The 27,664-nt window shown below is 31.1% G+C and overlaps 4 protein-coding genes across 11 annotated transcripts in view; 2 read left to right on the top strand and 2 right to left on the bottom strand.

Moving 5' to 3' along the window:
- The window catches only part of LOC130903164 (uncharacterized), a 37,651-nt gene extending 23,935 nt beyond the window's left edge, over nucleotides 1–13,716 (top strand). For all 3 annotated transcript variants that reach the window (XM_057815383.1, XM_057815386.1, XM_057815384.1), the window contains exons 3-8: nucleotides 4,388–5,414; nucleotides 7,432–7,665; nucleotides 8,035–8,199; nucleotides 8,261–8,332; nucleotides 8,397–8,597; nucleotides 9,790–13,716. In XM_057815383.1, coding sequence (XP_057671366.1) covers nucleotides 4,388–5,414; nucleotides 7,432–7,665; nucleotides 8,035–8,199; nucleotides 8,261–8,332; nucleotides 8,397–8,597; nucleotides 9,790–9,831 — 1,741 coding nt within the window. In that variant the 3' untranslated portion in view covers nucleotides 9,832–13,716. The remainder of the gene's footprint in view (nucleotides 1–4,387; nucleotides 5,415–7,431; nucleotides 7,666–8,034; nucleotides 8,200–8,260; nucleotides 8,333–8,396; nucleotides 8,598–9,789) is intronic.
- An 863-nt stretch (nucleotides 13,717–14,579) lies between these two features.
- LOC130903120 (INO80 complex subunit E) lies at nucleotides 14,580–16,446 on the top strand. 4 transcript variants are annotated; one of them, XM_057815380.1, is made up of 5 exons: nucleotides 14,580–14,812; nucleotides 14,877–15,061; nucleotides 15,117–15,249; nucleotides 15,521–15,681; nucleotides 16,338–16,446. In XM_057815380.1, exons 1-5 carry the CDS (start codon nucleotides 14,678–14,680, stop codon nucleotides 16,417–16,419), a joined length of 696 nt encoding a protein of 231 aa, XP_057671363.1. In that variant the 5' UTR covers nucleotides 14,580–14,677; the 3' UTR covers nucleotides 16,420–16,446. The 4 variants fall into 4 exon arrangements, with proteins under 4 accessions (XP_057671363.1, XP_057671362.1, XP_057671365.1 ...); XM_057815379.1 differs by having other exon boundaries at nucleotides 15,518–15,681; XM_057815382.1 differs by having other exon boundaries at nucleotides 14,601–14,812; nucleotides 15,120–15,249.
- A 2,136-nt stretch (nucleotides 16,447–18,582) lies between these two features.
- LOC130903111 (E3 ubiquitin-protein ligase siah2-like) lies at nucleotides 18,583–21,836 on the bottom strand. 3 transcript variants are annotated; one of them, XM_057815377.1, is made up of 3 exons: nucleotides 21,640–21,836; nucleotides 20,776–21,098; nucleotides 18,583–20,727 (listed from the first exon to the last, which is right to left on the bottom strand). In XM_057815377.1, the coding sequence occupies exons 2-3, from the start codon at nucleotides 21,092–21,094 to the stop codon at nucleotides 20,294–20,296; spliced, it is 753 nt and encodes a 250-aa protein (XP_057671360.1). In that variant the 5' UTR covers nucleotides 21,095–21,098; nucleotides 21,640–21,836; the 3' UTR covers nucleotides 18,583–20,293. The 3 variants fall into 3 exon arrangements, with proteins under 3 accessions (XP_057671360.1, XP_057671354.1, XP_057671358.1); XM_057815371.1 differs by having other exon boundaries at nucleotides 18,583–21,098; nucleotides 21,640–21,830; XM_057815375.1 differs by lacking the exon at nucleotides 21,640–21,836 and adding an exon at nucleotides 21,227–21,609 and having other exon boundaries at nucleotides 18,583–21,098.
- Nucleotides 21,837–23,131: 1,295 nt separating this feature from the next.
- Nucleotides 23,132–27,664, bottom strand: part of LOC130904103 (ATP-dependent translocase ABCB1-like) — a 28,231-nt gene continuing 23,698 nt past the window's right edge. Inside the window, exons 18-20 of the mRNA XM_057816662.1 lie at nucleotides 26,873–27,271; nucleotides 24,215–24,361; nucleotides 23,132–23,372 (exon numbers count right to left, since the gene is read on the bottom strand). Coding sequence (XP_057672645.1) covers nucleotides 23,172–23,372; nucleotides 24,215–24,361; nucleotides 26,873–27,271 — 747 coding nt within the window. The 3' untranslated portion in view covers nucleotides 23,132–23,171. The remainder of the gene's footprint in view (nucleotides 23,373–24,214; nucleotides 24,362–26,872; nucleotides 27,272–27,664) is intronic.

The raw sequence follows: 27,664 nt of genomic DNA, 5'->3' as shown, positions 1-27,664 counted from the left end.
TAATTTTACAAGAAAAGCCTAGGGCTTAGCCAAAATTTCGAAGAGAATGTCTAAATTTTCTAGAAACTTCTGGGCATTCCGAAAATTCTGAAAATCATCTGATTGCTGTAAAAAAGTTTGAGGTTTTGCAAAAATTTTCCAATTTTCTAAGAAAATCCAGAACTTTGTCAAAATTTCGAATTTTCGAGAAAGTTCTGAACATTCTCAATATTTCTCTAATTTTCCAAAAAAGCCCAGGAACTCAAAATTTCGTAGGGTGTTTCAATTTTCTAGAAACTTCTGGGTTTTTGAAAATCATTTGAATGCTCTAAAAAAGTTTTAGGTTTCGACAAGTATTCTCAATATTTCTCCAATTTCCCAAAAAAGCCAAAATTTCGAAGAGAGGGTCTGGAGTTTCTAGAAACTTCTGGGCATTCTCAAAATTTCGTAGATCGTCAAAACAATTTTCTATAAATGGATCGACAAATTTCTCTAGTGTCTAAAAATGTCCAGAACCCTGCTAAAATTTCGAGGATTGTGTCTGAATTGTCTAAACTTTCATAGAATGTGAATTTTCCAAAAATGTCTGCATAATAAATTTACTTATCCAATTTTCCAAAAACGTTAAGAATTTTGCAAAATTTCGAAGATGGAACTTCCTTGATGTTCCAAGAAGTCAAGTACTACACCAAAACATTTCTTTAATCTCTAAAAAGATCCTGAAACTAAAAAAATTTCTCTAATATTCGAGACAGATCCCAGACTTCACCAAATACTTTCGCAAACTTCCCTAAATAGTACTAATGTTTAACCAAATTTTCCAAAAAGTCTCGAATTTTCCAGGAGAATTTAAAAAATCATTGGACTGTTGATTATTCGATTACTTTCTTAAAAACTCTGACATATAAATTAGAGTTTAATAAAAAAATATGCGTTCAGGTAACTTGAATACGATACAAAGGTCGGGAGCAATAATAATATGGAAAAATAAAATTTCTTCAAGGTTAAGTTAATCAAAACATTTTTACAAAAACTCCTATTAGTAAAGCACGTCGTGGAGCACGGTATATAAATATTTTCTTTTCTTCAATAAATATATTTGCTTTGTACTCTGCTTTAAACCAAAAAAATATTTTCGATAAAACAATCTACTGACGTTTATATAAAATATCGTTGGATCGATTGTTCGGTTGGTTAGATTATTCTTCTTTTCCCTTGTGCTTTGTCTATTTGATTACGCAGTTACTTAATACTCCGGAACTGTTTGAAACATATAAGTCCAAGACATTCCCATAATTTCAAAGATTGTTTTAATTTTCTTGAAAAGTGGTGACAAAATTTCTCTTATTTTTAAAAGAAACGCTGGGAACATTTCGAAAAATGAGTCTGAATATTCTAGAAATTTCAGAAATCGTTTACATTTTCTAAAAAAGTTTGAGATTTCGAAAAAGTTTAGTAATTTTCTCTTGAAGGTCCAGGACATTGTCAAAATTTCGAATTTTCTAGAAAGTTAGAACCGTGCTAAAATTTCGAGGATTGAGTGTGAATTGTGTCCCAATATTTTATAGATTGTTTTAACTCTAAAAACGTCTGCAGATTCAATTTAGTTATCCAAATCTTTCAGAATTTTACCAAAATTTTGAAGATGGAATTTTCTACAAAAAAGGTTGAAGGTTCAACAATTTCGCTAATTATACAAGTAGATCCAGAACTTTGCATGACTTTTAAAAATTTTTTATATAAAATATTGTTGGATCGATTGTTCGGTTGGTTAGATTATTCTTCTTTTCCCCTGTGCTTTGTCTATTTGGTTATGCAGTTACTGAACACTCTAGAACTGTTTGAAACATATAGGTCCAGGAGATTCCCATAATTTCAAAGATTGTTTGAATTTTATTGAAAAAAAAAACTAGTAGAACGCTGGGAACATTTCGAAGAACGTGTCTGAATATTCTACAAACTTCTAAACTTTCCCAAAATTTCATAGATTGTTTGAGAAGGAGACGTATTTAATGAAGGCACCTTTCTTAAAATTACAATTCCAAGAAGCAAAATACACATTTTTTTCGCGAATTTTAGGTCACTGCGGGAAATATTGCTGGTTTTAATCTTGCTGACCTCATCAAGTATAGAATTATTAGACCTCCTGCTGTAAAGCACGACAGACTTTATGTCCCATATTATTTATAATAGAAAATAACTAGCAAAGATTGCTCAATACCTGGGTCTACCTAATGTTAAAGGATACACAGGACATTGTTTCAGACGCTTGTCAGCGTCACTTCCGGCAGACTCAGGTGCAGACATTCTGAAAATAAAGCAACACGGAGGATGGAAATCCTGTGTAGCCGAAGGCTATGTCAAGAGGTCATTAGAGAATAAGAGAAGAATTTCAGAAAACATTAGACAAGAAGTTCAAGAGAATATTCACCTAGAAAATGGACGTACTTGACTTAATTGTCAGTTTAATTAATGAAATGACTTTTAACGTAGTTAATAAATTATTTTTCAAACTTGAGCAGTTACGTTTTTAGATAACTACCTTTCGTAACTGATATATCAAGTTTATGAAAAATGTGACGTCTCCTAATGTCAAGGAGTGACTTAAAGTGTCACATTTGATAACGGAATTAAATAACTTCCCAACTTACAATGCTAAGCTAACCTCTTCTGGTTGAAGTTGGAAACAACCCTCGTAATTACCTAGAATTTTGACATTAGAATAATATTCCATGGAATTGTCAATATTATTCAATTGACAAGAGTATGAACTGTCGTTACTTGTCATTTCTTTTAGTGATCCGTGGATTATGCGTTAGTTTCAGAAAAAAGTGTAATTTCTATTAGTGGAATCAACTTCGGTAACATTTCTTTAAATTTTATCAATAAATAACCAATTTTATTTTGTTCCTACCATAACTAGTAACTAAATGAAGTCATTTCACACGAATTTAAACTTTCTAGAAACTAATCTACAATTAAGAAAACATTTCTGTCCGTTTCGTATTAAATATATTATTTTTAATATTATATATAGATCGATAGTGAATGTGCTGTTCAAAATTATGTTCCTATTCTTGGAATGTGCTTAAAAGATAACAATTTTCCTTAAAAATACCTATTAGGTCATAGTCATTCATTTGAGATATTATAAATAAAATAATAATGTTATCTATACAGTGAATAACTAGAAAAGCATTCCGGAAAGTGACTTATCAATTCTAAATTCGTGTGAAATTTTTTGATGTTGATTCGGAAGTAGACAGGTTTGGCTATTACCAAATATAGGGTGATAAAATTATCAATGATATCATCGAGTTAATGCGTAAAGAATAAAAAAATAGAATTAACCCCAGAACACCATTCTAATTACTAACTACGCTATCAAAAAAGTAGTTTTACTTATTACTTATTCCTATCACTTTATTTTTTTATTACAATTATTTATTAACATGAATAAACATTCTTATTTAATTTAATCGGCGTTTTTACTAGACTTTTCATTGAGACCATATTTTTTGTCTCAATTAAAGATGTTTTTTGAGGTGCTGCTTTATTAGAAACCAGAAGAAACACCGCAAAAATGAAAATGTGTAATAAAATTAATGTGAATGTTTACATGTGAATAAAATTGAAACAAATACATTCACGATGAATTATACATCATTCGTCATTAACCATAGAATCGCCATTAACTAGTTTACGTTTTTATGCAAATGTCAGAGGCTTTAGACACTGTGTCCGGAAATGTCAAATGTCAAATTCAAACGTGACTGTATTAACTTGACTAGCGACGAGCGTTCAGGGCTGCCAATCACTGCAACCAACAGTGATATCATCGAAAAAATTCACAAAATGGAACTTGACGTAGGATTGAGGTTAGAGAGATAGAAGAGGCTATCGGCATATTGGTACTAAATGAAGAATTATGCATGCGTAAGCTATCTACGAGATCTCTTTGGATCAAAAGCTCATTCGAATGAATATTTGCCAAGCCGTATTGATGCTGTTTGATTAAAATAAGTTGGAGTTTTTACGCCGACAAAACTGGATCCGTCATTACACTCCTGAAAGAAAAAACAGTCAAGAGCAAAGGCGAAGAGGTTCCACCGGCTGGAAAAGTGATAGGATTGCTTTATAAGGTAAAGGACAAATTTAAAAACCGCATTTGAAGGAAAAAGTGCTTTTCTATCGGAACAACGAACCTGTAGTCTCCAGATTTGGGCCCCATACGTCTATTTAGAGAAGAAAACAGATTTAAAAAGCATCGCTGGACTAAATGTACAGACTCTAAAGGAAACTATGTTGAAAAATAAGAATGACTAAGGAAAAATATCTAGTTTCTTTATTATTTCGGAAACTTTCTTAATTTACCAATGTGTATATTTATTATATCCTTTTGTTTCAGCTTAAATAAAATGCAGATTATGGAAAACGTTGTCGAAGGCTGCAACGTCCAACCTTCATCACCGGGACATGCCGAGGAACGAGATCAAGACGTTAAAATAAAATCCGAAAGCGTAATAGAAGAAACTGATAACAAACCAATTACAGACAATGACACCGACAATAAAGATATCGAAGATAATAGGGGAAAGAGTAAATCTGACAATATATCGAACGGAGTTAAAGAAGAACCAGATTCTAGCGATATACACGATGACAATTACAGTAATAGCAGCTCACCTACGGCAGACAATAATAAAAGAAAATCAGAAACCGAAGAATATCCTATTAAAAAATTAAGATCGGAAATACAAGAAAATTTCCATTCGAGAGACAAAATTATAAACGATTTTATCGAAATGGCGGATTGTAATAATTTCGATCAAATCAATTCGTTTAGCGAACAGCTTTTAGCTGAAATAAAAACGCTTAATGAATTCGCTAAAGAAAAAGAACGAGAGTGGAACAATATAATCCACTTGAAAAAACTAAAAGAAGAATTACTTCTTAGAATGCAAAGAAAAAAACAAGTTTTAATGCTCAGCGAAAAAACTGATTACGCCGAACAGTTGAGCGAATCTCAAAACGGCAACATTGACGAAAGACTACGGACGTTACCTCAAAGTGTTTTAAGATCAAATTACCCCAATTCCAAGACTTACTCGACCAATTCTAGCCCAAACGGTAATTTATATAAACAGAAATTGAACGTTCCCAAAACGCAAAACAACATCGACCTTATGAGTTCCGTCGACAAGCAAGGAAAGAAACTCACTCTTGATGTACAATCCATCATTGCCGATTATAGACAAAGACATCCCGAAACTGTGCCTCGTAGAGGAAGAAGAATCAGGTGTTCTCCAAACGATTCTAATAAACTTTCCAACAGTATTATGAACTTTTCGTCGATGGCACTGGGAAGCGGAGCTCAAGTTAGACAGGGAGATGTTAACAACGATCTTGGAATTCTATTAAATAGTATTAACATGGTAAGTTCATTTGCCTTTGATAGTTTGTAACCAACCAAGTTTTTTTTTCATTCTATTAACACTATATTTTCGCATAAAACGGAACGCGTTCTCGAGGGATTACGCGAATACATCGGGGACATTCCCTTTTCATCTGACAAATGAATCCTTGTGTATTTTTTTGTACATTTGCCTCGCCGAACAGACGAGAAATCATTCATAAGTATGATACCCTAACCGCTCGTGACCACTTGGAAAAGGGATTACTGCAGAAGATGGAGAGTGAGTCTTCAAGTATCCCAATACCCGGAGCGTACGACTTAAAATTCCGATAGGCATAGAAGTCATCTATTTGGAAATATGATTCACTCACATTCTCAGTTGAATAGCCGATCTGGATGATGCTCTGGAAACAAGTCTGTCTTATTAAGTCTCTCAGAGGAAAATTCCATATATCCATTCCATAATCGAATATCTATAGAGCAAACGGCTGCTGCACCTTACCCAACCATCTCCTTAAAAAGACTCCTCTTATCTTGCGAGCAGTCTAATCTCAGGTACTGCCTTAGGGTCGAGGATGGCGAAGAGGTAGCACAATAATCAATGTACTATAACTACTTACTGTATATACCAATGAAACAGTTTGCACAAAAATATATACAAAACACATAATTAAACTAAGTCGCCCGTGCCGAATCAGAGGAAGCACCGTAGCTCCATTGAGATCTAGGAGTTCGAGATCTGTTCGCTTTGCTATCCCGAGGAAGAATGAGATCGTGAAAGTAAGGAATAGAAGGGGACGCTATCAAACAATGTAAAGGAATGAAGGTAAAACGTGCCCAGGTATATCGGAGAGGATTAAGTTTATTGCATTTTAAGAGGACTTTAAAAAGGTTATAAAAAAAGTTAACTTGAAATTTCCAAAAAAAGGTAACCTGGTTTTCCCTGGTTCCGGTATCAGTAAGTCAGAGTTTGAAGGATTATGGTTTTATTGAGGAAGTTGTTTAGGAAAACGGTCGAAGGTTGAAAAATGTACAGAATGAAAGTGTACCTGTATTAACGAATCTGTAATCTGCAAGATTTTTTCCTCTTGAAAGTAGGGGAGTTGGTAAACATTGAGAGTCAAGGTAACGACTTAAGAATCAGTTAGAATAGAGGGATTTGCAGATGAATAACGTGTTCAATGTGTGTTCAATGCTTTCCCACAACATTCATTTCTTTGTAACATTACGTCTTCTATATTAAGCTCATTATCACCTTCGGCAAAGTTGATCAGATATTAGGTTGCTAAATTTGAATAAGAAGGCACCATCAATCACTCGAAGCCTCTAGATCGTCCAAGGACTGCAATAATCCAGAAAATATAGAGTAGTTTCAAATTCAAATCAAATATTTAGAGCTACATCCTTATCAAATTCATTTGGTATAGATTTTCGAAGATGAGGATTATCCACATAACACTTTCGACTATATCTTATCTTCTTCATTTAGAAGACTTTGTAAATAAGAAAATCTGCCATTACTGGTCCCTTAAAAACCACCAACAAAAACAATGAGAACCAATGCACTCTCCTAAAGTGACGGTATTAGTTGCAATGGGTTTATCGGTCCTTATTTTTCCCAAAATGCTAACGGTACTAAACTTATGGATACTGCTGTTTGATACAGGGACAATTTTCTAAGAACATAGTTTAATAATTTTGCTGGAATTGACGGGAAGACTTGGTTTCAACAAGATTGAGTTATATCACATATTGCAAACCTTTTTATTGAAGTAGACAATATCATTTTTCTTGGAAGAGGATATCGACTGGCCACCAAGTAGATCAGATAATTAACCCCCCTCATACAGCATGCCACCAAGAAATTTTTATCAGTTGAGATGAAGAATCAGTGAAGAAATTCAGTATAACAATCCAGGAATATGTTGGGAAATAATCACGCATTTCAGATTACGTCTTAAAGCAAGCATCTTCACGCTATTTTCCATAAATGATTTTGTTTTTTGTAAAATAAACTTTACTTTTTTGTCAATCAGAGTAGACACGAAACAGCTAACAAATTACCCATCACGGAAACTGCTAATTTACAAGACACAGTATCATTCAAAGATATGCTACTGCAATTTGCGAAACTATCCCAAAATGAGAGAAACGAACTGATTCAAAACGCAATTAAACCGCCGCCACCTTATCCAGAAGTTACAGTTCATCCTGTACCAACGTCCACGCCACCACCAACGAATTCTCTACTACATGGAATTTTAACAAAGGTAAGGAATATTGTACTTTGTATGTGGTATTAAATAAATGTCAAAAGATGGCTTTGAGATTCCAAAATTTCGCTAGACTTTTTCCTCAAAAGTGTATAAAAATGAGAAATTTGTCAATGATAAAAAAATCTAAGCAATTTATAATTCTTGATGCAGTTTTTTTCGTATTTCAAAACTAAAATTTTAACAATTAAAAACAGTATATTATGGTTACAAGAAATCGAATTCTGGTATTCATACGATAGATAATCTATTGAATCATATCTAAGTAGTAATTTCAAATTAAGAACATTCATTCAAGATTTTAAGTTGGTATTAGTTTATCGACAAAAACATTATCTCAAAACTTAAGTTAACATTTTGTTCCAGTCGCCTACGAAACAAAATAGCAAATCATCTTTCAGTCCAACATTGGCTCGACTTCTGACAGCTCCTGAAAGAAATAGCAGTGCGATGGCCATATCAACGCCGATATCTAATAGTACTGTTCACCCTTCCAACATGTCCATTTCAGAAATATTATCAACCAGTAAGGTGAGTTTTAAACAAAAAAAAATTGTATTAATCTTATGCTATACAAATAAATACATTTTAGGCATGCAATGAAATTACAATAACACCAGTAGATACCCAATATGATTCTACGGCAACAAAAGGAAAATCAATGGTAATTATTACATATGGGAGGTAGTCGCTTCTAGTCATGGTTAATTATTTCATATATTTTATAGGAAGAAGATGAAACTGAAGATAGTGCAGATAGACTAGTCATAGATGAGAATAATGATACTGACAGCAAAAAACAGAATAATTCTGACAATAATTCCGATGGTGGAGATGAAGTACCACTTTGCCAAGGTTGTAATCAAAAATCCGCACAGTTTGTTTGTGCTGGATGCGGAAATCAATGGTACTGCAGTCGAGACTGTCAGGTAATAATAAAAATAGAAGCATCTACTAAATTTTGTTAAATTACTTTTCTATAACATTAATGAAAATAGTTTTTAAAGGTGCTGAACTTGGAAATGATAATGAAGATGCAAATTTAGTTCTTGCCTTATAGTTATTGAAGTTTTTCAGAATTTCTTCGGTATCTCATTTCCAAATCCGAAATATCTTGGTGGAAGCATCCACCTTGTTCGTCCTAACAGCACCATCATTTTTAGGAAAGAAGTTCAACGTGTGAAAGCAAGCAAATTAACTTTGAATTAGATAAATACTAATCTAGCACTGCAAAAGATTTTACAGAAGATCCTTATAATCATCAGTGGACAAAAGAATCCCAAGCTAACTCCTCGTTTTCTTGGAGAATAATTTTTAAATGTTTATCCTTAAACAGTTTTTCTATCTGTGGGCCATGGAAAATCTCTTTTATTTTTGCTATACTGAGAAATGGAAATATTGTAGATAAATATTTTAACAAAGTTTCTCACTACAGCCTAGTTTTACATGAAGAGCCAGATTGTGTTTTCCAAAATGAAGTGACTGACGTCCTGACCAATCCTTCCGTTTGAAGTGAAGTACCCTTAAACATAAGAAGCAAAAGAATTTGGTAAAACCTTTTTGTGAGCCAAGTAATATGGCAACGCCACTGGAAATTAGCCACAGGATTTAAAGTGACATCGGAAATTTGCCACATAAACTTTTTATAGTTTACTGCGCATAATAAATCAACAGAGTTGAAAATGACACTGGAAATCAACTGTATTCTGTGATCAAACATTAAGTCGTAGCCTTCTTAGTTTATTCTAATGATTGAATTCGGAAAAGAAGATGAAATGAATTAGAGCTTCATGAATTATTCGCATAATTTAGTTTTGAATTACACACATTGTAATTCTTTAAAAAAGAACTAGTTAAAGTACCACCACATAAAGAACACTCGTTAATAAAAAATATTTGGTAATTATCTAGATTAAGTTACACCTCTCTGATGTCGTTAAAATTTGAATGTTAGTTTTTTTTAATAATATTTGAAAGATAGATATTAAAATTTTGACGTTTCGACTTATTTCAGTCTTTAATTAAGATTAAAGTTTTACTTATGGGGCTGATTTTCAATAAATATATAATGCAAATTTGAACTACCGTTTTTGTTTGTTCATAATAATCAATTTGTTTCAGGTTTCTGCTTGGGACGAACATTCTGAGGTTTGTTCTGGTTGAACAGTAATGAAATCAGTCTGAAATCGCTTCGAATATATTGTATATTTAATAAATATTTTATATCTACTAAGTTAAGTACTAAGTACGTAAAGATGGTGTTCCCCAGAGGTATTTGTAATACGAACATATACTACAATCAAAATGAACTATAAAATATTCCGATTTTGTATCCTGTGATCTATTGGACCGAATATGATAATTTTTCCAATGATGTTACGGTAAAAGTAATAAATTCGTTGATTATATAAAATCACCACTGAATTTGGTGAATATGGTAAATTATTTCATAGCTATCAAATTTACCGGTTAGTTTATAAAATCCCCAACTCGTAATGGGGAATGTGACAAAAGTCCCCAACTTTACGAAAATTCGTTCAATTTGCGCAACTTCTTGGCACGTGACAACCACGTGATTTCAGAAGTAGTTATAATTTTGTTCCATGTAGACGTGACACTCGTGAAAAATAAAACATGGAATGATGGCTGGTATGCTTGAGCGTTTTAATTCCAAATTACTTAATATTATTAATACTAAGAAAACAAACAGTGGTTAGGTTAGGTTAGGTAGTAACTACTCAAAAAACCTGCACTCTATTCTACTGGCCCAATAAGCAGGGTTCGTTGATTTAAATCTGATTATCCATTAGTGTTTAAAATGATGTTATAATTATGAAAGGCGTAGCTCATAGTATGAAATTTACTTCAATTATATTTTACCGATGAATAACTATAAATTTGAAGACTTGTTAACAAAATCCGATTTATATCAAAAAAATCACGAACGCTGTCAATAAGTCATGATATTTATCACATTCCCCATTACAAGTTAGTGTTGATTATGATGATAAGTGCAAATGTAAAATATCCGGGAAGCTTTGTAATTTTAAAACAATCTAATACGACTAAAGAAGTAAACTTACGTGTAAATGCAAATAAATGATTTGTTACCCATAGAATATGGGTTTGGTTTGTTCTTACAAAATAATCCGAATTTATCAAATGCCCCATTAAGAGTTGGGGATTTTATAAACTAACTGGTAAATTTGATAAATATGAAATAATTTACTAAATTCAGTGATGATTAATAATCAGCGGGCAATTTTATATTATCACCAATTTATCATTTTTACTGTAACAATTATACTATTTAATGGATATTTTTTAACTTGCATACCTCCAAATGCCCAATCTTTAATAAACTAAATTAATATTGTATATTTTGAATAGTTCTACCAAAGATTCCCAAAGTTTCACAATATTTTTTACTAAAATAAGTGTAGGCTTAGTAATTTATGTATTTTTGTGTAATTAGTCAAACAAACGATATTGGACTAAAATTTTCAAAAAATCCCAAATACCACTGTTTTTATTTTCAAAATAGCATAGTAGATAGTGAGTGAAAGCCCCAATTGTATTACAAGAAATGTTTCTACATTTTATTATGATTAGTAAAACTGAAAGCATAATCAAAAAAATAATATCAAATATCAAAAACTGTTACAAAAATCCATTTTTTTTTATCTTGAATGCAATATGTAAGAGCCCACCGAATGAATGTACCCATGCCAAATTTAAATGAATCCATCCCATCTATGCAAATCTATATGAATCTAATTTAATCTATAAGAATCTAATGTTTGTGAATCATATCCATGTAGACTCGATTCATACTAATTGGATCAGGTATTTTTGAAAGATCATGAGACCAAACTTTTCAGGAGAGGTAAAAAACTAAATATTGAAAACAAATTCAAGGTTACATAATGTTTGTTTTGAAAATATTAAATAGGCACTCGTTTACATGTTGAACAATAAAAAATGTTTACATTTTTGAAAAAAATGGCATCAAAAGTGTTGAACTAGTAAAAGATTATGTATTGGATAATTTGTGTTTAATTCAAAAAAATAATCAGCATATGCTTACGAATCAACTACTCCCTCCTCATCATCATTTTCTGACGTAGACCACAGGATATATATATATATATATATATATATATATATATATATATATATATATATATATATATAGGTGCTTCAAGCAGGCATTTTAGGCATGGAAGTGATCCCCTTACACTCTTTTCTATTTTATACTTTCGTTTTCCAGTCCTGAATTCCTCTCTCTCTCTCTCTCTCTCTCTTTCTTGTCCTTGTTCTATGTCCATTAGTCCATTATTTTTTTTGCTGCTCTAAAATGGCAGTCTCTGTATGTTACCCAGCCACTCTATACTTTTGCATCCTTAGTTCTGCTTCTCCAAATAGATTCCTTATTTCGTTATTTGTTCTTCTCAACCATAATTCTCCATCCTTTTTAGTCTCCCTGTTCTGTTCAAACCGATTTCGCATACTATCCATTCTAATACTATATTGAACAGCAACAATATTTTTAATATTTATTGGAATTTTTCCTAATGGATATGCTTTTTCGCTGGGTAAAATAGAGTTTTCGAGAACAATTGTCTCGTCCATTTCCTAGTCATAGTCTCTGGAATTTTTTTTAATTCAGATACTCATGAAGCTTCTGGCAGAAAACCACTACCGATGTAACAAATTATTAGTCTCTGTCATTTTTATAAAATTGAAGTTTTCCTATAGAACATATATACAATCAAACTGAATTAATTGAATAATAAGTAATAGTAAAAAAATCTTTTCAGAAACAAGCTTTTATTTGGAGGAAATTTTAGAGGACTCACAATGTGGCTTTAAAAAAGGAAGAAACTCAAATCACTTTAGAATTAGACAATTAAGAGAGAAATTATAAATAAAGACAAGGAAATTCATTCATGTTTCATATTTTTAGGAGGTAGCTCAAAATGAACTTCCTAGATTTAATTACAGACAGGTGACACTAAATAAAAGCTTGCAAAATAGTTTTTTGAATTATTACTTACCTGATGGTTTTTTTAATCCGGTGGAAAGCTTATCCAAAAATGCTTGCCTTGAGGATTGTATGGAAGAGTCCACCTGAATCTTATCCTTAATATGTCCATCTTTACCCATGTTTCATCCAGGTAGTAAATTTTTCTATTTTTTTTTCACAAAATTTCTCAATTTTTCCAAGGTATTCTCGCCTCTACACAATTATTTTTGCTTTTTCAATTAATAAACTGTTCCTTCCACGTTTTTGGTATCAAAATTCCATTCCTTTTAATAAAATATTCATCTTTTAAAATCCGACTCTCAGAACTTTATCCACTGTAGGGAATTCATTCTGAAAGACAATTCTTTTGATGGCTCTCTTATCGAAATTTTCAATTGAAATGTTAATTATTTTTCTTGATCGATACTTTTTTTGGGTTGGCCACTGAATGATTAGTTCTGTACTCTTGAACGAATCGGTAGACACTTGAAGAAGATACTCCGAAATATTTGCCGTTTCAGAAAGTAGTAGTATAGCTAATGTCAACAATTTCATCAATAAGATACGGCGCCCTGTTTCGTACTTATTTCTTCGATAAATAGACTTTAGCTAGAAAGTTTAATTACATAGTTTGAGTTTAGTAGGGAAATTTTGGACACTCTGTATACATTCCCTTCATATAGATTCATGTATTAAAAATATGCAATGATATGCTTTTAGTTTATATACATATTTGTTGTGTATGTGGGACTATTATTAAATTTTACATGTTTTTGTAGTGTATTAATTAAATTTATTTTTCCTGAAAAATGTAACTGTTTAGTGCATAGTTTGTTTTTATATAAATCCTAGTCATTAATTTTCTAAAGTTACCTGTAGTTGTGTAATTATTTTCAGAATGTGTTGTGTTGTTGAAGTGCCATTGAAATATTTTGTATCCACAATAAAATAATGTAAGATGCAGTCCTGTGATAAAATATGTAAGGTTAATGCTACTTAAAATAAATTAGTTATAATTTTTATTATGTTAGTTTCATTTTAAACGCCCTTGCATGCTGGTTAATTCTTGATTGGCTCAATTTTCCATGTATCATTGGAAGGTATATTCTCTATTACCACTTTATTCTTCTGAGTTTCAGTCTAAGTTGTTAATCTGGTAAGTATTGGCGTGAAAATTGAGAAAAACCTTTTCGTAATGTGTATAATATATAATTTTAGAAAAATCTACTCACCACAATAATGTACTTTGGTTAAACTCAGATCTAATTAAAGAAGAGACTAATTTCTCATATATATAATACTTATACATGATCGAACTCCAACGCCAACTAGTTGACATTCTTTGAGTTTGAGAATATTATGTATTACAATCAACATTTTGTTGTAATATTAAATAAGAGGTGTTGACTCAAGTATTAACGCCATCTTATAACTATGTTTCAAACGTTTTTATACGTAGAAAAATGAAAAACTATTACATATATAAAATTTCTAGAATTAGCCATCATTTACCCTTCCACTTTTTATGATAAAGTAACTGTAGCTCAATTTACAAACATTATAAGTTTATAGAGAAAAAATTAAATAATACACGACCAATTTAGTATCTTTTAGAATTAACTAATATAAAACAGTGATTTAATTCATTTTTATATCAAATTTGTTAACAAAATGAAACTGTGCATTATAAAATAATTTCATTTTATATATTATTCGTATGAGATTTTTATACTAAGATAAAAAGAAACATCACAATATCGTTTAAGTTCAAAATTAAACCGTGGAGTCGTTTGAGTAGCATTAATCCATTATCAATTTATTTGAAATATGGCCTAGTGAACTTATCGATCAAGTCCAAAAGCTATAAAAAAGAAGTATCAAATGTCACTGTCATTAATCACTTTGTTTATATTTTGATTTTTGTATGTTAAAGTTTTTATTATTTGGTTCTTGTTGTAAGTAAAACAATGTAAAGATTCGAACATGTTGGAAGGGTGGTATAGTCGATCTATTGCCGATGAGGCCGCAGCAGCCGAGGAGGAAGAGAGAGTTTTGGAAGAATCAAAATTTAAAAAAGAATATAAATACCTAAAAAGAAAGTTTCAGAATTTAATTTTTGTAAGTTACCATTTAAAACAGTTATTTTAAATTTATTATATAATTTTAACCACTGTGTTACCAGGAAAATGAATCGTTTCAACAAGCGCTTAGGTTAGCTCAAAAACGTCTCCTTCTTGTGACAAGAGATAGAACCTTCTTATTAGACAGACTGCTTATGCATGAAAAAGTTGAACATAGCACCTCAGAATCTGACGATACTGAATCATCAGATGATGGAGAAATTGCAAAACCAGAACCTTTAAAAAAGTAAAAAAAGAGTATTTATTTTACAAGTGGTATTTTTATCAACTATCTGTTTCAGAAGAAGAGATGTTAGTTCTCACAGCTCTCATACAAATATACATCATGCAAATTCCGGTAAAGTGTTATCAATAGCCAAAAAGAAAAAGCCACCTGTACCTCGACCACCAAAACAACAAATACCTCAGACAATGGTAACTGTTCTTATACAAAAAAATCTATAATGCATTCAATTTTATGTAATTATTGCATAGATATAACACTTAAAGCCTTGTATTTATTTATTAATGGTTGTAGATAGAATGTGTTAAACTTTGAGTCGGTCTAGATTATTTTGTTCTGTTTTCTTCATGTACTTCTTTTTCGAGCTATTATCAAATTGAAATTACTGGCACAATTTTTTCATTATCATGATTTTTGTCTAGTTTTATTAGAAGTTGCAGTGAAAATCTCATTTTGTAGCAGTTACAGATGCCTCCAAGCAGTAGTGCCTTATCTGATGGTCACATGACTCCAGAAGAAGTAGAACGTCATCTTCAGGCACAAAGTTTTATGGAATTTCTACCAGAAAGGGCACCACCTACTGTTCCAACAGAAATGTTTAGCAATGAACCCTCATTGGATAGGTAATGCATTTTAGAAGTTTTGTTAGTAACTCTATTATTGAGTTAGAAATTCTTTTGTGTTTCATTCTTTTTTGCAACTATACTCAGTGACAAGCGACGAATCATGGATATATGCATATGAACCCGAAACTAAACAACAATTGACAGTATGGGTCTTTCAAGATGTAGAACGGTCAATTCTGAATGTTACACTAGCATTTGTATGCTAGAAGTATTAAAAAAAAATCAGGGAAACTAATCGCAGATGACGAATCATTCATTGAATTGATGGGTCATCCACCGTACAGTATTTGTTTGGTACCAAATGATTTCTTCTTATTTCTGCAGATCCGAAATGATTTGTGAAGGTGAACGTTTTTCTACACTTAAAGAAGTGGTTGATTCGTTCAAATCAGATGCTTTGGAAGTGTTCAGAATGGAAAAAAATGCTTCGATTTACAAATTTAAATTGATCCTGTTGGAGAATATTTTGAAAAACAATAAATCCATATCCAATTATAAATATTTGTCTATCTCAAAACTTTAGTAGCAACCCTAGTATATGAGTTAAATTGAGTAAAAAAATGTGGATTAAGAAGAGAACCCTTATTTATAAGCACAGCTCTAAAAATCAATGCACACAATTTTTGACATTATTGTATATATATTTTTTTTAGCGAGTCCAATGATGTTGGAGAGCTAGAAACTTCACCGAGCAATATAGGCGAAGAAATTAGTATTGATATGATTGTAGAGTGATAATAAAATGAGTATTGGAATTTGTAATTGAGTTATTTGTATTAACAATAAATCTTTTCGAAACAGACTTTTTTATAAAAGGAAATAATTTTGCATTACACACTGAAACAGATCCACAATATTCAAAAGATATATCCCGTTTCCGTTCTTGCATACTGATGAATTTCATCTTCCAAAAAACATTGACATCCTATAATCAGTAGATATGGTATCTGAAATTTTGCAAGAAGGTAAAATAAATTCAAAAAATGGTATTGTTCTAAAAACACTACATTTGGTTATTTAGTCTCAGGGACAATTTCCAAATGTTCGAACCTTTGTTTAAACAGCCACACTTACCTTAGCAACTTATCGTTTGTACCATGTCATACTTTGGTTCAGAAAGAAAAAATTGAAAATATAATCTTGCAATTTTGGACACTGAAAAGGTGACCGAGCTATTTCAAGAATATAAAAGTGAGCATGAGGCGTATCTCTCAAGCTAGATTTGTCAGAGATGGATCTAGGAGATTCCTTTTCAGTTGCATATAAATGCAGAATTTAGAAACAAGGTTTCAATCAAATCCCGATTTATTCAATAAATACAAAAATTTCATTGATGAATACATTAGTTTAGGTCATGCAAAATAATTATTATCAAATAATATGAAAGTGGTAATTTTCCTACCTACTTCATGGCGCATCATCCTGTCATAAATAAAGAAGAAAAGACGACAAAATTGAAGGTAGTGTTTGACGGGTCAATGCATACCAAAAATAAAAACTATAAATGATTTTCTTTATAATGGTGAATTGGTACAAAATGAACTTTTTGATATATTAATAATTTTCCGAACAAACACATATACTCTTCTAGCAGATATAAAGAAAATCTTTAGAATGATTCTATTTCATCCAGAGCATAAGCCCCTACTCAATATTTTATGGAGAGAAAGTCCAAATGAAAAAATTAGATGTTTGCAACTTCAAACGGTCACTTATGGTCTGAAAAGCTCAACCTTTCTTGCCACTAGGTGCTTAAGCAGATTTAAACAGAAAAATATCCTTTAGCAGAAAGGGCTTTACCAAAATTCCACATACATTGATGACATTCTTGCAGGAGCAGATTCCTTACAAGATGTCTTTGAATTAAAATCTCAATTAATTGATTTGTTGAAATTAGCCTTCTTTGAGTTACATAAATGGGCCTCAGACAATTAATTTATCTTAAAAATAGATAAAATTGACATTACTAAAAATAATAGCATAATAAAAACCTTGTCCTATGATATAAAAAATAATTGCTTCAAAATATTTTCTCCAAAAAATGAAAATAACCCATGTATAGCGAAAAGACAAATTTTAAGTAGCATTTGCAAATTTTACGATCCTATGGGGTTGGAGGATCTCTACTAGTAAGGGTAAAGACCATTATGTAAAAGTTGGGCCAGAAAGTTAGGTTGGGATGACATTGTACCTGAAGACTTAAAGCAATTATGGGACCAATTTCAAAGTAGTCTAAGTAGCATGCTCATATTAAAAATTGAGCGGCATCTGCATTTTTCCAGTGCACTAAAAATAGAATTGGTAGGGTACAGTGATGCATCGCTTATGTACACTATATGCTAGAACGGTTTTTGAAAGTAACGCTTAATCAAACATTTTGTGCTCCAAGTCAAGAATTACGCTTATAAACGAAGACACAACAATGCCTCGTTTAGAGTTAAATGGTGCTCTATTATTGGTAAATACATCCGACTCGAAGGACCAAATTTATGTATAGGTTTTAACTATATAAAGAAAATGTCTTTTTTTGGACTGTATCTTCATTTTTTTACTTGAATCAACAAATTTTTATAAAAAAGTTGGAGGAGACTACACTTTTCCCGCGAACCTCACCCATGTTGAAACAAGAAGAGACTGAAACTTTGCGATGTTGCCAACTTTGGCATGGTTGTTGGAGTGTATCCAACATATACATTTACAGCGTTTTAATAATTCACATAAGCGCAGAAAATTGTAGATAACATCTTGCTCCCTGATTAGTTATCAAATATTAACATACAATCTGGGAGCAGCACAACTTTCTATGCTAGTTCATAGTGCAAAATATTAGACATTTCTTGTAGGTAGTGGATATGAACTAAATGAGAGAAGGTTAGAAGATGTTGAAAGAATATTCCATTAAAATTTGGTTATTTTATTGACATATCATCATGATTAAAGTACACAAATTTTCAATTATAAATAACTAGGATCCATTTTGTATATTTGGCCCTCTTTTTTTTAAATGAATGAAAACAGCTAAATTCACAGCAGAAGTTTGTATCTTTCATTCGATTCAAACAGTGAGTAAAGACAATATCAGTTACTGGTACATGAAAATCTGGAATATGGTCCAACTAATATCGCTGTATCAATATTATATTGATTATTTTTTTAGATATCTTACTCCTATTTAAATAGTTAAATTTGAAACTGACATTTTCCGTCCAATGTATATTTGACAGTGCTATAGCATTAGTACTAAAAGATTCCGCGTGAGGCGCTAAGTATCACTATTACATAGAGTTACTAGAGTCTGCACCCACCATGAGCTGTGCCATAACCTCACTTCTATGTAAGAGATCTTACATAATTTAATTTGTAGTGCAATAAACCCACACTGATTTTTATAATATAAAGAATAGACATAAATAGAAGTTTTATTATGAAAGTCGTCAGATACAAGATCCTTTTCATTTCCAATGAAAACTTCCTATGAGAGTGAAGAGTGGTTATAAGAAAAAGAGGAAGAAAAAATAACTTTAGTTTAATTCTGATCTAAGCCAAAGATTGACGAATACAAAAAGAAAGACTTTTCTTTATTTGAAGCAAATCAATGTTGATGTTGTTATTTCTTACATTTAACGGAGATTTATTTTGAACACAATTTTTGTGGACGAGTTTTAGTTTTGAATTTGATATTTTCATGTTATTTCCTTACAACAAACTACAATAGAAATAATGTCATATTTCGTTTTATTTGCTCTAAGTCCTCACTCAATAAGTCTAAATAAAATCAAAAGTAGTGTCGTATCATTAAGAATTTTTTTTTAAATTATCTTTAGATTCTCAATTACATTTTACATCGCTAATCAGTAGAGATATCTGTATGTACACTGAATTTGGTACATCTAAGAACCGAAGTAACTGATTACAAAAACATTTCATTTACAATCATTTTTGTTTTGGCCTTCCTGTAAAATTAGCATTTATGAGCTCATGATACCATTAAAATAGGGGTACGATATTTGAAAATCGAGAATTATTTTAATCAATGCTGATTTTTCTAAATTCAGAAACCTTTTATTAAAAAATAAATGGAAAAATCAATTTTCAACAATTATTTTATTACTATATTGCAGTTAATTATCATTAACTATAAAATGAGAAATGTAAAAATGATTTTCACTAAATTAAACTGAAAAAAAACATTCTTTACAAAATTGAAGTTGAAAAAACTATTGTTTGACCAAATAAAAATCCTTTTTTGACCAAAAACAGACTTAGAGCAGCCAATTTTTAACAAAAATAAGTTTTACAACAGATATAATAAGAAAATTCGGAATTGATTAAATTTAGAAAAGCAAATTTTTGGCCAAAGTAGTCTTACAATTGGTAAAAACAATTTTTAACATATAATAATAACATTTAAAAATAATAATATATGTGCAGTTAAGAGATAGAATTTGATGAAATTTCCAATTTCCTCAAAAATTTCTGAGGACCTACACAAATAACTCATGAAAGACTATAAACTAATGCAACAAGTTGTGCCTTTCACACTGATTTATATTATGTAGGTGACATATCAGGAAATTTCCTTACTCCACTCTGTACATGTTAATTAATATTAATGACGAGTCTTTTTATTTGCCATAATTCGAAACTTGAAATGTAGTTCTCCAAACTCGTTCAGATAATTCTTAATACCAGTGAAGGATACTACAACACATTTTTCTTGAGCAAATGTGGTGTTTATATCAGTTGTATCACTTGTACAAAACTCAGTAACTTTAAACTTTCTCAAACTGTTATTATGTATTTCAAATTCATAATAATAATTTTCTGCTTGTGATTTTAAACCGATTAGTTGGAAGTGCCAATAAGCTTTTTGTTTTGTAACATCGATTTGGTGTTTATAATAAAAATATTGTTGTCCGTTGAAAAAAGATATTATCTGAACATCTTTGAAATCTCTATTCAAACTTATTTTCATTGTGGCATCAGTTTTGTATTCCATTCTAGTACTATTAGGATGAGAATCTTTGAAGTGTTTGTATATTCCTGCAAATTCTCCCTTCCAATCACAATTCAAATTTGCAAATTTATTACCTTCGCAGTGGAATTTTCGATATTTGCATTCCAATTCATGGGTTTGTTTATCCTGTTGTGTTAAATCATATTTGCAACCTTTATAATAATAAACACATTGTAATTTAAGGACTTTTTTGAGACCTTCTATTAATTGTTCCAATTGATAATTTCGGGTTTCTGTTAGCTGGGATCTACATGTTGGGCAGTTTGATATACGGCAGCCAGTAATACATGATTTACACATGCTATGCCCAACCTTACATTGTATTATTGGAGGCTGCATGGTTTCTAAGCAGATAGGACATTTCATTATATCTTCTGGAGAAGGAACAGACATTTTTCTATAAAAAAAATAATTAATAATTACTATTACAACACTATAATTTACAAAAAATTATTAGTTCTCCCTACAACATAAAATACAATCACTTTATCCAGTTACAAAGATCAAGCAACTGGGATAGCTCACCTCTAACACCTCTTAAACCTTAAAAGTTTGGACAAGGAAATGAAAATAAATCCTACACAAATAACATTCAGTTTTGAAAAAAACTATTGTTCCTCAGTCATTATATATAATATGATAATATCAAGAACACATTCATTTTTTTATCTTGGAATATTCTTTCATGAATGGCACCAGTCACAAAGTGGGAAATCTATTGACTCATTTCTAGTATCGAGTGTTTCATAAAATGGACTAACAAAACTTAAATTTTCTATGAAAATCATTATTTTTTTTAAAGAGGGTATACAAATCACATGAAAAAGCAATAATAATGTTCAATTACTCAATAGGGGAAACCCATGTTTAGGAAAATCTTTATAAATGGTAATAATACCACCTATTTTTGTTGAAAAAGAAAATACTAATATATTTACCTGAACGTCAAATATTAGTTGTGACGATAAATAGAACTATCAAACAAAATCACAGTAGATTAAATTAAATATGGACGTATTATGAATCACAACAGTATGGCACAATAAATATTTTCATACAGATTTAAAACTATAAACAGTGTTGCCACATTCATGAAAATTCATGACATATATGTATTCTTATAGTTACATTAACCAAAGATTTCATTAATCATATTTTTCTTAGTTACAATTTATGTAATTCATCAATGGTTAATCAATTTAAATGAACTACATTCATTAATTAGACCTCAAACGTCGACCTGTACGATATAATACATTTTTACTGTCAACTAGTTGAATTATTTTTTAAACTTTGGCTTCAGTGTGAAGAAATTTATCAAGAAGCCGAGATAGACAACAAAGGGGATCTGTGGTCATGTGATAACAGAACTAACAGAAGATCGGACCAGAATCACATAATTATCAACCACGTTACCGAGCTTTGCCGTTTTTATACTTTCGGTATTTCAGCATAAAAATAGCTTATTCGTATTAAATGTTGATAACTACTCAATAACAAATATTAAATATCTAGAATCTATTATACAACCAAATAAATATCTTGGAAGAATTAACGCATGAAAAAGTAATAAAAATCAAAACCAAAAATTGAACATGACGTTCGGAAACCGTGATCGTTCTGGGCTAGGACCCTTAATCAACTGATAGGTGATCTATCTTAACTCTGCTTATAATTTCCGAAGTTCTAACGTGTCATTAAAAACATATGATGGAAGTGACTACTCGCGCGAAGGTTGATTTCACATATTACTGAATATAACTAAACATTAGTGATGACATATTTTTTTTTCTAGTAGAATTCTAGAAAAAAGTTATATTAGGTATGCCATAATTTTTCAATCAAACTAGTTCGGCGAGACTGTGATGAAATATAATTTATTTTTAAATAAAAAATGTTCCATAATAGAAGTTTCGTATTTCCTCAAGTAGCAACTATTTAAGAAGCCCTTTCGAAATAATATTGGAAAAATGTTGTGAAAATCGCTAAAATAACATAGATTAATAAAAAAGAAGATGATGTGACAAATCACGGGAGTTTCCTTGTGTATTACTAGCTTTAAGGTTAGATTGTAGATATATAAGTTTCATGCCCTTTTGTATTTAAGACTTATATAATAAAGGCTTCCGCAGTAAAAGTGTTTGCTCGCTATAGTGTACGATACAAATAGCAGATAAAGTCTAGAATCCAACAAATAATTATACAAGCCACACAGAAACTTTTTCAGGTAGAATTTCAATCGAACATTGTGTATCGCCTTTTTCAGATTATACAAAGGAAATAAAAAAAAATTGATGTTTGTATATTATCAATTACTGACAACCAACAATTTTTATTGTAGATCTTGCTTTAATTTTGCCCTGTGTAAAATAGCCTACAGTAGGATGTACACTATTCATTTTTATGATTAAATAAACACAAAGCCAAAAAGAAGTTTATAAAACAAAACGTTTATTAAAATTTTTTATAATTAATTGTCTACATTTTTTTGATTATATAGTTTATAATAAAGACCTTTTTGATCTAATAATTCCTTATGAGTTCCAGATTCAACAATAACTCCCTTATGAATCACGCATATTAAATCTGCATCTTGAATGGTCGTAAGCCTGTGGGCAATCATAATACAAGTTCTTCCTTGTTTAGCTAGATCCAGGGCTTCTTGTACAATCTAAAAAAGAATTGTAAAATATACTGTCAATTATAGAAATGATTGGGAACTTTGTGAGACAGTTGTTTCTTTAAAGTTAGGCTTCAGATCAAATTGTTGGTGTGTGATGGAGTATTGTCTGTAATCAGTGGTTAACACTCATAGTAACATGATAATTATGACAAGTAAAAAACATAAAATAACTGTGTCAAAGTTTGGTATGGTTAATTCAAAGTTTATTTTCATAGCTACTTTTTTACTTAAAAAGTTTGAGAAGAAGTGATAGGTAGATGGATGGATGTTGTGAATGCTCTAGCTCCATATATCGCACTAAGAAATTTGGATGAACTACAACTTGATCAAATTTGCAAGCTGCACTATAATTTATAAAGTGTTATTAGCACGATAACCTGCAGTTTTGTTTCTAATGATTTCAAATGTAATAAGAATAATTGCGGTATTTGTCACTAAATTGCACAATCACTTTTTTGATTGATTTAATTGGAATGTCTCTACCTATAATACTATGTGGTACATATCTGGGAGCGTTGACATTGATGTGCATCACCTTGTCCTGGAATCTCCTTGGAAACAAGAATAGAATAGTCACATTAGGAGAATGACAAGAGAAAGACTAGTGCGAGAAAGAGATGGTGTGTCAATCTGGATTCAGAAGGCTGAAACTGAAGAAGAAACGGCCATACAAGAAGGAAGAAGAAGGGGAAAGATTTTACACAAATTGTTACTGAATACACTTTTCACTACTACTCCTATCTGGCATCGGATATAATTGCTCTTATTAATGTAGTGTTCCAGTAATTAGAATGCTAATCAGGGTGTAAATTGTGTTTTTGTGTAAGTACCTTTTCGTTTTCCGCGTCTAGCGCTGATGTAGCTTCATCCAAAAGAAGCATTTTTGGGTTTCCAATCAATGCTCGTGCTATAGCTATTCTCTGCTTTTGTCCTCCTGACAATTGAATTGTTTTCTCACCAAGTTTTGTATCATATCCCTGAAATAATAAAATAACATTACTAATAACTTGCGCGACAACTTAAAGAAGTTTATTTATCGACTCCCCATTTCGATTCGGGTCTAATTACGTTGAGAAATTTCATTTTTAGGTTGTTTTTGTTATATTACTTCCTAGAGGTACAACAATAATATAATAAATGGATTAAATCATCCCATGGGTATACTTTTTCAGGTTCAGTGGTAAGTTTTGTTTTTTTTTTAGTATCAGCGTATTTTTTTTTCGCTTCTTATATGTGGTATTTATAAAGTTATGTCGATCATTAGGGAAAGTGTAACCATAAGTGAGTGAATTTTACCATAGAAAAGAGTAATTAGTATCATTAACCTTAATTCACTCACTTTTTATTTTCAAAGATTTTTGTATTGAATAGGTTTATATTCATAATAAAAAAATGTAAGTTGCTGCATTTAATATTGGGCAGAAATATATTCTGCTGAATTATTTAAAAAACTACAAAACGTTACTGCAGAATTTACCTTTAAAAATGGAAATTATTGGTAGTCACTTTGATAGGAATAGGACTCTTGGTGGCTCTAAACATAATGGCTTGGTACAAAGCCAAAAATAACTTTTAAAAAGGAAGATTATTGGCAGAATTTACAATTGAAAGGGGAAGTTACTGATAGTAACTTTTTAGGGGAATATTGAATACGGTTTTGTAAAGTAAGTCTCACATGTAGGCAGAGTAATATATTGTTTCAAATGAAAGACTACGAGGATGATATCAGAAGTACCTAGCCCAACAAAGAAAACTCCTTCTAGCTCCATATATTTTTCCCAGCGATGTTCATTAAAATCGATAGCATTTTTTAATAAAAATAGTCAAGCTCCTCGAAATAGCCATTAACTGCCGAAATCAACTCTTCGTTGTTGAAAAATCTTTGAGTACCGAGCCATTTTTTCTAGTCTGGGAACAGAAAATAATCCGAGGGAGCTAAATCTGGTGCATGAGGTAACAATTTAAACTTTAATTCATTAATTTTGGCCATTGAAATCGCATAATATTCGCCGTTGATGGTTTTTCTTTTTTCAATAATAATCAATGAAAATTATCTCACGTGCATCCCAAAAAAACCCGACGCCAGGATCTTGTCTGCAATTGGACCGGTCTTTGCCTTCTTTGGAGCCGGTTCTCTCTTTTCAGAAGATTGTTTTTTGTTTCGGGTGTGAAGTAATAGGCCTACGTTCCATCTATGTTTATGAAACGGCGTAAAAATTCGGCTTTATTTCTGTGAAACATTGCCAAACACTCTATGAAAAGATTTATCACTTTGTTTTTGTTTTATTGTGAGCAAACGCAGCACCCGTCTTGCGCACCGCTTTCTTATATCCAAATTTTCATTTATGCGATGTACCGCACTTTTTGAAATGCCTACTATGTGTGCTAGGTCACCCACTTTCAGTTGACGATCACTTGTGGAGCAGTCTCACTTAGAGTAGAATCTAGTTCAGCTTTTATATTGATTGAGCTAATGCCTTTCAAATAAAAGTATCGTATCACCAATTTTTTCCATGTTTACAAAGTCACTATTGATGGCTACCAAACAAATACTAAACAACTTGGCGACTTCAAATATGAAACATATTTTTCAAGCGACTAACGCCGACTCTAGGTCAGACCGCGTACTTCTGGGACCATCAACAGATTTAATTCTTTTAGATAAAAATGTTTTGAATTTGTCTCAAAATTTAACAGAGTATGCTCAAATGAAGTAGATTGAAATTTAAAAAGTAGAGACTTAAATTTTGGGGTAGATGTTATTTAAATATTTATCTACCAGATTAATAGATGGTCATACTCAAAAGCTGAAGATTGCCAAGGAAAATATTTTTTAAAAATGAGACAAATGAAACAATTTTGAAAAGGACTTTTAATGAACCCAAGAGATGTTGTGGGTTTGAGGGAAAACTAAATATTTTTTTAATAAATGAAATACTATTGAATTAAAAACTACTCAAAATATTTAAATAAATTGTGAACCAAAAAAATTCTGAAAAACTTCTTGGTACATATTACATATTTCCAAAACCCAATACTTGATAATTTCTGTGAAAAATGAATTTCAGCCTTCAAAATAATCAATTAGAGCCTAGATAATCATGTTACTGATTAATTTATAACATTTTTCCTTTTAACTTTGGTTCGTTCAACTGATTTTAGACAAGAACATTTTACTCTTTATCTTCAAGTATATAATGTTAACCGTCTTTAAAAGAACCACATGTAAGATTACCCAGATAAGTTACGTGAGAAACGGTCTGTAGTTTATTTTACTAATTACTGAAGAAGACTTTTCAGCGAGGGACATGATAATCTGACTTTAATACACTGCCTGTTTAGACATAATATAAAGAGACCTCACTACAAAAGTGTGATGAAGCGGCTACTTGTGTCAAACTTTAAATTATATCTAACAAGACTTAGCTTTTACCCTAAATTCATACTTTGTGAAACCAAATCATAAAAAATGAAAGATTTATACTTACCCTTGGTAATCCGGCAATGAAGTTATGAATATTAGCCATCTTTGCAACCTGTATGATTTCTTCCATAGGAACTTTTCTATAATTGTCTCCGTAAGCTATATTTTCACGAATGGTTTTGTTAAATAAATTCGGTTCTTGTGATACAATACCTAATTTTGATCTCAAGAACGGAACATGTATTTTTTCTATATTCACGTCATCTATTTGTACTGTTCCAGAAGTTGGATCATAAAATCTAGCAATGATTTTGGTAATTGTAGATTTTCCACAACCGCTTTCTCCAACTAATGCTACTGTTTTACCATTGAGTACATTCAAATTGAGACCACGCAGTATCTTATTATTGGGTCTAGTCGGATATGAAAATTGTACTTCCGAAAAGTTGATGTTACCATTTATCTAGATATTGTACAAGAAAAAATATCATTGTAATGTTTGTTATAAATTATTTTATTAAACTCATTATGAACCACCATATTTGGATATTACATTATGCCACGGTCATTTAAGTGATTATTTAAGGTAAGAACAATAATTAGTAGGATATAAGGGTGTATTTTGGGAAGTGTACCCCTTGAAACCACCCATCTTTGATTCTTCGTCATATATGGAAGAATGTAGACAACAGAATTATCTCTCAAACTTGAAGTCTAGAATGATTTGAGAAGCTGTTGATGTAGATAGACATCCAAACTATTTAATACATAAAAATTAAAGATTAACATCAATCTGGAATTATAATCTCCCTCCTCCCCTTTTCAATGCTAGCTCAACCTCTACCAGCAATAATTT

This window comes from Diorhabda carinulata, chromosome 2 (genome assembly GCF_026250575.1).
Source record: "Diorhabda carinulata isolate Delta chromosome 2, icDioCari1.1, whole genome shotgun sequence".
NCBI classification, from domain to species: Eukaryota; Metazoa; Arthropoda; class Insecta; order Coleoptera; family Chrysomelidae; genus Diorhabda; species Diorhabda carinulata.
Note: the sequence above shows the minus strand (reverse complement) of the source record. Positions and strands in the feature narration are given on the sequence as shown.